Source organism: Panicum virgatum, chromosome 5N, assembly GCF_016808335.1.
Source record: "Panicum virgatum strain AP13 chromosome 5N, P.virgatum_v5, whole genome shotgun sequence".
NCBI classification, from domain to species: domain Eukaryota; kingdom Viridiplantae; phylum Streptophyta; class Magnoliopsida; order Poales; family Poaceae; genus Panicum; species Panicum virgatum.
In genome coordinates this window covers 59,546,847-59,558,202 of record NC_053149.1, presented here as the reverse complement: position 1 = coordinate 59,558,202, position 11,356 = coordinate 59,546,847, and the positions used below count along the sequence as shown (strand labels likewise).

Sequence of the window (11,356 nt, the reverse complement as noted above, 5' to 3'; positions counted from 1 at the left end):
CAGTTTTTTAGATACCACGTCACCAAGACACCCCAGCTGGAAAGGAGGCGTTTAGTTTTCTTTGGTGAAAATTTTTGGACGTCACGTCAATGTTTTATCAGATATCGGGAAGGTTTTTCAAACACAAATTAAAAAACTAATTTCAGAACTCACTTGGAAACCGCGAGACGAATCTTTTGAGGCCTTTGACCGCATCATTAGCACATGTGGATACTGTAGCACTTATGACTAATCATGCACTAATTAGGCTCAAAAGATTCGTCTCGTCGTGTACATCCAAACTGTGTAATTAGTTTTATTATTTAATTACATTTAGTGATTCATACATGTGTTTAAAGGGGAGGTGAAAATTTTTGGTAACTAAACGGGCTCCGCACGGTTTCTCTGAGTAGGCCCAGCATAAATTCTCTAAGCCGGTGGGGCTCAGTAGTCGGCAGCGGCACCAAGATGGGACCCACATGGTGGAAACGACGGGTTCACCCCCAACGCTGTTCTGGTCGAGTCTTGCGTCCTCGGGCAATGCGTAGACATCGCGTCGTGCAGGAGAAACGATGTCGTTTTGATCTCTTTGTTTATTTATTAGGCCCGTCCTAATATAGACTCTACTCATAGAGTCTAAATTTTAAAGACTCCATCACAAAAAATTATATTTTCCAGTACAAAGTGTGTTACTTTAGTTTATATGACCCACTTATTTTTCTCACATTTATTCTTGATTTGTGTGAAGACTTGGAGTCTAAATAAGACTTGGAGTCTTGATTTCTCTCCCTCTCTCTTTTATAAATATACTGTCATATCAGCAAAATATAATAAATAAGAAATTTAGACTCTATGATAAAATTTGGGTTAGGACTGACCTTACCCTTCCACATCAACGTTTTAGGTATGTCGCACACTCATTTAATGAGATGGAAACGATCCCATGGCTGTGTTTGGATTGCCCCACGAAATTTTTTTCAAAAAAAAACAAATGTATGCATGAAGTACTAAACGAAATTTATTTGTGAAATTTTTTCACGGATGAGTATAACTTTTCGATACGAGTCTAATGAGCCAAGTTCCACCATAATTGGCTACAATAATGCTACAGTAACCATGCCTAATCATCTTCTAAATATATAGTCAAAGACCTCATCAGCTACAATATCATAGTTGTGGAAGTGTTTTTACAATTAAACTACATTTAGTACTACTAATTAGTGATTAAAGAATCGAAAGGTTTTCATAAAAACTTTTTCACGGCAAACCAAACACAGTCCATCTGGCGCGTTGGGACTGCTCTGAACCTACTTCACCACCAGTCCCCCACGGCCCACGCCACGCTCCCATCCCCATCGCCTCCTCCAGTCCGCCCAAATCGAAGCACCCCGAGGACCCCCCACGACCCCGTCCCTCCACCACGCGCAGCTACCAACAGGCGGCCAGCCACCTTGATGGCCGCCTAGTGCGCCGGCGGCAGCAGAAGAAATGGGCTGCTGCTTCAGCAAGAAGCGCAAGAACCGCACGGCGCCCGGGGCGCGCCGGTGCGAGCCCGAGGACCGCGACCCGCCGTCCCCGGAGGAGGAGACGGTCAAGGAGGTGCTCTCGGAGACGCCGAGCGCCAAGCCGAGGCCCGAGCCCAAGCCCGTCGCCAATGCCGTCCCCGCCGCGGAGGAGCGAGGAGCGGAGAAGGCGAAGAAGCAGGAGGACAGCGCCGACGCCGCGGTGAGCGACCTCGGCAGCTGCGTGTCGCTCTCGCTTGCCACCGACGAGCTGTCCGAGGCGGCGTCGGAGTCGTCGGCCGCGACCAGCTCGGTGGCCGGGCCGGAGCGGTCGCCCGGGAGGAAGCCGTCGGCCCGTAGGCGCCCGGTCTCCGCCGATCAGGGCCCCGCGCGGCGGGACCACGCCGCGGTGGCCTCCTACGGCGTCCGCTCACGCAGCGCGGGGGCCTCGCCGTCCCCGCCCCCGCCGCGGCACGTGCCCCGGGACCGCTCCGTGCGGCGGTCGCCGTCGCCGGCGGCGAAGCGGCCGTCGACGGAGCACCGTCGCGCCGCCAGCCCAGCCGCGCCCGCGCAGCGGAAGCTGCCTGTCCCGGCAAGGCCGTCCGGCCGCGTGTCGCCGCGGCGCGCGCAGGAGCCGCCGCCTCGTCCCGCTTCTCCGCCGCCGCCTTCGCAGCCGGAAGACGACGACGTCACCGTGCCAAGTGATGAGCATAGCGTCCCGGACGCCAGCGCTGGCGGCGAGGGCCAACGCGGCCGTGACGGCGACGGGAAAGAGTCGTTGGAGAACCCGCTCGTGTCATTGGAATGTTTCATCTTTCTCTAGCTCCGTGCTGCTGATGTGATCTCGCGCTATTTCCCTTTGAAAGCCTTGGGCTAATCCAAGTTCTACTAGACGTTAAGCTCAGTGAGGTAGTTGTAGGCCCTGGTGGACCTTCCGTTAACTTTGTCAGTGGAAATGCTCGTAGCTTTTGACTTTTTCAGAGTCGTCTCGCGATTGCAATTGGTCGGAGCTACAAATGCTTGTTGTGCTTTGGCTTTTTGGTATCCTCCACTTATTTTGCAGAGACGTTCCAGTAATCAGAACGGCTTGATGAATCTTCACCCGATTCTAGTGTGTTGCCGTTGCCTGGAGGCTGGAGCCATCATTTTCCGCAGGTCCTGGTCGCTGGTCCAGTACGTGCCGCAGCCAATGTGCCTGGGATCCGTGATCAGCTGATCGCCTAACATCGGATGCTTTGAGAATATTGGAAGATAGGAACAACCGATCCGAGCAGCTTACGTCCTTTACCATCTCGTCAGCAGATTCATGGAGAATCAGATCCCCGCGCCGACAAGGTGCTCGCCAATCTAGGCGATGGATCACTGGATCTTGCGCATTCCCCCGCCTTGGACCCGCATCCGAGGGGGATGTGCCACCGATTAAAAATTGGCAGGGTCGCATGCGCGCGGCACTAGCGAGCGCCGAGTGGCACCGCACGAGCAGAAGAAGCAGTCGAGCAGCCGCGCGACTGGGCGAGAAAGCTTGCTTGGATCACGAGAACGCCCCCACGGCTCTTGTTCGCTTGGCTCGCTCGCACCTTCCGGTCCCTTGGGAGTGAAGGCCACGAGACCAGATTACCGGACGTGTCGCCCGGCTGCCGGATCGCTCCAGACTCCAGCTCGTCTTTCCGTTGTCTTCTTTGCCGCGCTCGCGCTTCTCTCTCGTCTCCACTGGCCCCCATCCTGGTGGCGTGTCCGCATGCGCGAGGCTTGGTTCACATCTAGGCCTCGTTTGGTTTTGTAGCGCGTTAGTGAATAGTAACACTTTGACCGTTAATTACGGTGTCAAATAAAGCCAGTTTACAAAACCAACTCCAGAACCCCCGCGCTAGTGACCCTGAAGAATCTAATGAGGCATTTGACCGCACGATTAGAGAATGGTTACTGTAGTATCACTGTAGCAAATCATCGATTAATTACCATCGTTAGATTCGTCGCGAAAAATTACATCCATCCCTGAAAAAGTTTTGCAAATAGAATTCATTCAGTCCTTCATGCGGAAAAGATTCTCTTCTAGCGCTAGAATTCTAACGCGCATCCAAAGGCCCCTAGCATCAGCAGCAGTCGCTGCTGCTCTGCAGCCTTGCCGTTGCCGAGACGGGTACCTGTCGGCACATGGCGGTAGGGTAGCCCACCCCACCCCTCCCCTCCAGGCTCCAAGGCAGGATCCCTGCTCGAACTCCACTCCCTGGCTGGCATGCTGTGGGCGGGGTTTTGGCACCTCGTTTGGTCCTATCACGAGACCGGAAAAGATGGCCGCGTGATCACTATCACACACACCGAACAGGGTGGGTCGTGATGATTGGTAACGGTTGCCCCCGCCCCCGGCGCCGTGCTATCATCTTCTCGGCTTCGCGTCCCTGTTGGTAGTGCGGGACAGACGACAGCGCCGTCGGCACGGAGCGGCCGGTTCACGTGCCCACATGGGGCTCGGTTTCCTCTTCTCCGCGGCTCCGCGCTGCACGCCTGCACCCACCGGGCGGGGAGGGACTGCCGGACTGGTGCCCGGCGCCGGCGGCCGTTGGAGTGGATTCCTTCTGGTGGCGTTCGAGACTAAAAAAACCGGCTGCGAAAGACAAAAGGCTCAAAGCTATAGCTGAGCGTACAAATCAACGTCCCCTGATTTGCGGCGGCGGCGTCTTCCCCGGCCGGCTCGGCCCTTGGCCCGTTGGCCGTCGTCCAACAACGGCCGAGCCGCAAAAGCCTCTCGCGCGCCAACCAAGGGGGCTGCAAAAGAATCGACTAGACGATAGGCATGTGGGTAGCGGGCTTAGGTTGGGCTTAGTTTTGATCCTCTTCAGTTGTTCTTTATTTTTTGTTGGTGTGCCGAGCGGAATGGGCTCTGAGATCCTTGTAGCCCAGAAACCTCGTTTAGAGTTGGACCATGGCCCAACAAAGATGGGTCTGGTATCTGATTTCCTATAGGAAAAAGTCCACATTACAACCCACATCTCTTCTCCGACTCCACAAAACGACCCCAATCTCCGAAACAGGCCACCGCGCAACCCCCAACTAGCGAAACCACGCAGCGAGCCCCCCCGCGTCGCCCGCGGACGCCCGCACCCCGGTTTCCATCCGCTCACGTCGACGGCAGCCTAACGGCGACGGCTTGAAAGGGCACGGCGTCTCCAATTGACTGTACGTTTCCTACCTTGTTCCTATTTACTTCTTCCCCACCGCCCCATTGTGCTCTGTTCTGCTCCCCCTTCTCCATCTTTATCTCCTCAAGCTGAAACCCTAGGTTAGCCTACAGAAGGAGATGGCGAGCGTGAGTAGCAGGAGCTCCAGCCGGTCGAGCACCTCCTCAGCCCGTGGCGTCGGAGAAGACCGGGAGGGCCCCCAGTGCCGTACAGGGAGGGGCCACTGCAGTACACGCCGCCGATCTACTGTAAGTGCGGGCAGAAGGCAGCGCGATGGATTTCTTGGACCTCGGCGAACCCGGGCATGAGGTACTACACATGCATGAGACGTTGGGTAAGTATTCTTTGGCATTTTGAGTTCTTGGGTTGGCTCGGTTCAATATGAATCAGACAAGTGACTTCTTTCTGGTATGAATGTACAGGCCGGGGGACCAAATGTATATTCAACAACTGCTTGTTCAGGAAAGGAGAGCAGTAGCAGAAAAGAATGTTCAGCTAGCTGGAGTTGGTGAAAGAGTCAAAAAATTAGAAAAAACAAAGAGTGGTGCTACTGTTAGCAATATTAGTGTGTGCTTGTGTTTCTGTAGGTGTGCTATTTAGGTAGGTAGTATGCTGGTCAGAGCAGTGTCATTCCATTCCATTTTGGTTGTAAACTGCTATGGCTGTAAATGAGAACTATGTTCATGTTATGAGTAAGATGAATGATCAACAATCCACTTGTTTCAAATGAGCAGCATGTTTGCAAATGACACGTGATTAATGTTGCACATGGCAAATAAGCATGTTTGCATATTCTAGCCATAAGTTTGGCATAATACATCACCAAGCAGCATAGTTTCTGCATTACAAATAAGCATATCATAGCAGATTCTAGCCATACGTTTGGCATAGTACATCACCAAGCAGCATAGTGTCTGGTTTACAAATAGACCTATTACTTTCCTACATCCTACCAAAAAGCCCTTCTTACAAGCATCCAAGCACACATAGAACCTTTGGAACACAGGCACATGAAATTCTGGGTCCATCTTTACAACAACTGTGCTGCCCGGATTGCTCCTTAGTAGTTCTTCTTGGTAATCATACACTTTACTGTATTCACCCTGAACCCTGTCCAACCATCTAGCCATTACTAAAGACTTTGCCCTCTTACACTTAGAAATGCTGACATTGGCAAACATCTCCCTTTGAATGGTTGCTTGAAGGTGATGTAAGCTCCATGATGGGTTGGCCCTGATCAAACTTTCAAACCTGTCTGCAATTCTTCTAGCTGTCACTAATTTGTTGTCTCTTCTTTGCGGGCATGTGTGCTCATCTTTTAAGCTTGTCACTAACCAACTGCCTGCTAGACTGGTTTTTTTCAACAAACATACCTAAGGACACATGGGCCAATCACATATAACTCTAACTCTATCTCCTTCATCCTTGATAAATTTCAGAACCCTCCTAGTAGCAAGTCCATACTTAACAATTGCCTCCTTGAACTCTTTCTTGCCACTGAATTTCGTTCCTAGAGAAAAATCTGGAATATCAGCCTTTCTGTCAAACCTATCGAAATTTTCTTCTTTCCCAATGACCTCTTCACCAGAACATTCTTCAAATGATTCATCTTCACCACCACTAGAGTCAGCATATGGTGTCGAGTTTCCATCCACAAGGTCACATCCCTCTATAAGCTCCAGATCAGGTTGTGCAATCTCTGTCTGCGAAGCAGATGTATATACAACATCATCTAGGCTTTTCAGCTCTTGGGCCTTGCACTTCACCTTAAACTCCTTGAATTTTTTTTCAATCTCCTTTGCTTCATCATCATCTTCTGAGGAACAAAACCCACCAGGAAGGTACTCACTATCAGAACTGCTATCTGACTCTCCCACCTTGCTACTAATCTGTGGGTGTTGGCACTCCTCAATTTTTATAGGAGCAGGTTGGATGGCACTAATCCTATTCTCCCCTATATATTGCACTTCATCAGAGCTATCTTCATCAAGGGTTTCCAATTGCACCTTCGTTGATTCCACAAATACCTCTGCAACCCCACTGCCTTTGATGTGGTCTGACATGGCCAGGCACACACTGTCATCATGCAACACCCTAAGCCCATCACCTAGGTCTGTACCAGAGTGCAACCAGTGCAACAAAACACCATCTACATCCACTCCATGATCCTTCAGATGGCCAGTAATCTCAGGCAATGAGATTAAATCACGCTCTATGTATGACAATCCTTCTGATCCACCATGGTAATGCATCTTGTTCCCATCAAAGAAAAACTCTCCCCCATAATGAAATCTAACAGCAAGCATTTCCTGATCATCCATCTATAAAACAAAGGAAGGACCAGATTCAGAACAAAATCCCTAACCCTAATTCCTGTAAGCAAAACGCATGGATCCAAACCAATAAAAACTGTGGAAGGAAGGACTCACCTCACTAGAACCAGATCTTGTACTCCTAGCGCATTCTCATATGGATGAGCTGCGAGCTTGCCCAAACCGTGGTGGAACTGAGCAAGGGCGGCGGCGGCAGCGCTTCACCTTGCTAGGGAAGGAGCAGAACGGGAACAAGCAAATGAGGGAGGGGCGTCGCCGTGCCGTGCGTCTATGAAGACGCCGCAGAAGCTGCCGTAGACACCGTCTCGCCCAGCTGGATGGAAACCGGGGCACGAGCGACGCGGGGGGGGGGGGGGGGGGGGGGCTCGCTGCGTGGTTTCGCTAGTTGGGGGTTGCGCGGTGGCCGGTTTTGGAGATTAGGGTTGTTTTGTGGACTCGGAGAAGAGATGAGGGTTGTAATGTGGACCTTTTCCTTTCCTATATATCTTCTGGTACTATGATAATGAAATCCAACCCTTCCTAGAATAATTATTACGGAATATTTTTTATTGTGGGAACATTTTTTATTACTAGAATAATAACAATTGTTCTAGTTAAAAAAATCGTTAACAAGTCCAATTGGATCACACGTGTGGGCTGGTTTGTTGGGCCGATTTGAGGCCTAAAATATAAAATCTCGTGGGCGGGCCTTAGCTCGCTCAGGGTCACGCGCAAAATTCTAGGAGGTGGGCTGGTTGTGACTACCTGCCCACATTTGTACCCACACTGCCACCGGCCGCCGTCTCGCTCGCCGCCGCTGGGCCGTGCGCCACCCCCACGCCCTGCCCGTGCCGCCGCCCAGCTCGCCAGAGAAAAGGCTGTCTAAGTTGTCATTCAACATTTGGTCTTCCAATTTCAACATTTTGAACATCAAATGTTGAATATGTTTATCTCACCTGCTCAACTAATTGGGCTTTGATGGAGGTAGGTGCCTTATCTGCATTCTGGAAGCTACATAGCAGGTTTCGCGTAAATTGCGATTTTACATATAGAGAACGTCAAAGTCCAGGCTTATTTCAGGCCGGCTTCTTGCCTGCCGTAGTTTCTCTTAAAAAAAAATTCAGGCTTAAAAAACATGCGAACTCGTTGGAAACTTCACCGAGCTAAGCAAAATTTACCTGGCAGTATATCACACAATTGGCGGAAAGGGTGCTCTATCATGCTTTCGGGGGAAACTCGTACTTTTTCCGTTTTTTTTCTTAACCTCTCGTGACATATCGAACCAAAACATCTTTTTAACAGGCCCCGGCGGTGAAATTGGCGTTGACGTACTCAAGCATGGAGAGCTGGTGAAGTGCTTTGAGGAGACGAGGCTCCTTCGCCCTGAAGATCGGTGGAGTTAGCGTTCTCTCTCTTTCTGCTTATTAGTCAGGTTGCGTCCTGCTGTTCTTTCGTTCGGTGCCGCTGGAGTCTGTTCCCCTCGTTTTGTCCTGTGCGCTCTTGTAATAAGTTGGTATCCCCAATGAAATAGGAGTATATACCTAAACTTTATTCGCTTTTTATAAAAGTAGGTGATCTCTCTTAAATAAAATCAAAATCACTGTGTTCGGCTGGCTCACTTTGGGCTGCTTGCGGCTGCATGCGGTAGCCGGCTGCTTTTTGCAGCCGTCCAGCAGCCGATGGATGAAATCCTAGGCCACATGCGAGAGACAGAGAGCCACTGGAAGTCTGGAAATGAGCCGTTTCGGCTGATGCGGAGCGCTGGCAATGAGCTGTTGGTCCGGCAGCTTAGAAACCTCCAGCCGAACTGCTCGAGTGGGCCTGCCGAACAGCTAGGCTGGGATTCAGCCCAGGAGCAGCCGAGAGCAGCCGTAAGCAGGCTAGCCGAACACGGTAAATATCTTTTTAATTGGCCCCGGCGGCCAGCGTAATAGAAGTGGACTGGAGGACTCCACGTGACCACGCGGCGTCGCGGCGAGACGCATGACTTGACGGGAACTTACTCTTTCTAGATACCTACTCCCTCTGTCCCTTTTTAAGTGTCGCTATTGGTGTGCGTGCTACACGTTTGACTCGATTTGTAAAAAAACATGCAATATTTGTATCTTTAAATAAATTTGCTAAAAACTAGATTAAAATATCTATCTAATGATATTAATTATGTATCATAAATATTAATATTTTTATATAAAATTAATTAAAATTATTTTTCGAAAAGCAAAAGCGACAGGGACGGAGGGAATAATCGAGTACTCTAGTATGAACGCTCTTTTTTCCGATGAGAGGGCGTGTGTCGGTGCAGTACTGCAGGCTTGTGTTTCGGAGAGGATGAAGCCAGCCATGCTGCCTAGTGCGTATGCAGAGGCCTGTGTTGACGCGGACTTAACGCATTGGGAAATTGGCTGTGTTTGGTTAGATTTTGTGATTTTTTTTATTTTGACCACTAGTTATGAGTATTAAATAAAGTCTAATTATAAAAGCACTTACAGAATTTCTGGGTAAATTTGCGAGACAAATCTAATAAAATCTTTAATCGTAGATTAAAGGATGGTTATTATTGCATCACTATAGCAAATCATGAATTAATTAGTCTCATTAGATTTGTCGCGCCAAACTGTACTCAACTATGAAAAAATTTTATAAATAGACTACATTTAGTACTCAAAATTCCTTTTTCGCGGTTTTTTTTGCCTTAACCAAAAAACATGGCCATTGGGCAACGGACGAGAGCACGAGACGACTCGGGCGGCCAGATGACCTACGCGCGCCGACGGCGACATGATCTCGTTCTTTACCCTGCCTGCTAGTGGCCTCTGGAACAACTGGACAAGTATTCTTGTCGGCTTGGCCGTCACGGTGGTCCTCGTCCTCGTCCGTCGTCCCCCCTCCCGAGGGAAAAGGATTTGCTGCGGTCAGGTCAACGCAAAGCCCGATCGATGCTTGAGCAGGCAGGACCGCAGGCAGGACTGACCGCAGGAGTATGTGTACATGCTGCCTGGTGCCTGCCTTGGAGTTTCGAAGAAACAGGGCCGAGGTAACTGCGAAAACAAGACCAGGGGTGATTCCCTTTTCTTTTTTTAACCTGCCTAGAGTAATTTTGTGCGCCTCCTGTTTTCTTGCGCGATTAACTCCCTTTTTCCCCCTTGCCGCCTTGCGTAGTTTATCTCAGCGACGACTATCGAGGTCGATGCTTCACCGTCATGGTTGCAGCGGAGCTGGAGTACGATCGTACTCCGGCGCTGCAGGAACGCGCGCTGCTTCTTTGACGGGAAGTGTCCGTCACCGGAAAGGCAGCCAGCCATGCGCCCATGCACTCTGCAGTGCCAGTTCCCAGCGCGAGGTGTGAACGAGAACAACGCGTGTACTTTTCCTCCTGCGGGCCGGGGCGGCGGGGCCAGCAGCCGGGGCGTGCTCGCCGGATTTCCGTGGAATTTACCGCCCCCCGGGCCCCGCTCCGGTGACGCGGAGAGAAACCCGCGAGCAATCAAGGCAACGAATTTCCACCAAACCCCGAGCGTCCTTGAGCTGCCGACGAATCAGAATCGCGAATCAGGAGCGGGGAGCGCTCCTCGTCAGATCGCACCGCGCCGCGCGTCCCTGCGAGGCTGCGACAAAAGGGTTGTGGTTTGCCTTTGTGTTCTTCTGCGCAGCCCCCTTCCGGATGCCGAAATTGCCGCTCCAGCGAGCCCTCTGCGAGTCTGCGACCGTTGGGACCGTGCCTACGATCGCATGGCCTCCCCATCTTGCATGGGCGTGAGCCCCTCTGCGACAGCTTCAGGGAAAAAAAATTGGAAATTCTGTAGCAACTTCTTCGCTGCATTATTAGCTCCCTATTTTCTTTTTTCTTTTTTCTTTTTTCAAAAGCTCCCTATCTTTCACTCACCCATCTACCCCATGCCTTATGAAGCCAATAATACAAGAGTTAATACCGCTTGTTAAAAGAGACATGAAAACAAGCTTTTGGTCACTTCAAATTGACAACCTCCAGGAAGTATGCTCACTCTAGTCAATTCAGTCATCATCTCTTTCTCAACTTCCTGGCGTGCATCAAGAGACTCAGCACTACTGTTTTAAGGTAATTAGATAATATATAGAAAACACTATATATGACGAGGTTCATATGTGAATGCAAAACAACCTCCCAAAGTAGGAGTTTTGGGTCTAAAAGATGAATGACAATTGCTAACGGTTTTCAAAAGTTAAAACCTTCCACAGGTTAAGCTTGGACTAACAAGTGTTATACAAATGAAAAACTATAAGGGGGGCAACAAAGAGAGGATCCTTGTAGTGGCAAGATATTTCAAGCTTTTTGATTTATATAAAGGCATTGCTTCTGCTTTTTGCAGGGGTGGAGCTGCCTTTTGTTATTGAGGTTGGCGGGCCA

At 50.3% G+C, this 11,356-nt stretch overlaps 1 protein-coding gene across 1 annotated transcript; it reads left to right on the top strand.

Moving 5' to 3' along the window:
- The first annotated feature begins 1,284 nt into the window (after positions 1–1,284).
- LOC120671965 (atherin-like) lies at positions 1,285–2,525 on the top strand. Its single transcript, XM_039952244.1, has one exon. It carries the CDS (start codon positions 1,468–1,470, stop codon positions 2,302–2,304), a length of 837 nt encoding a protein of 278 aa, XP_039808178.1. The 5' UTR covers positions 1,285–1,467; the 3' UTR covers positions 2,305–2,525.
- Positions 2,526–11,356: the final 8,831 nt, after the last annotated feature.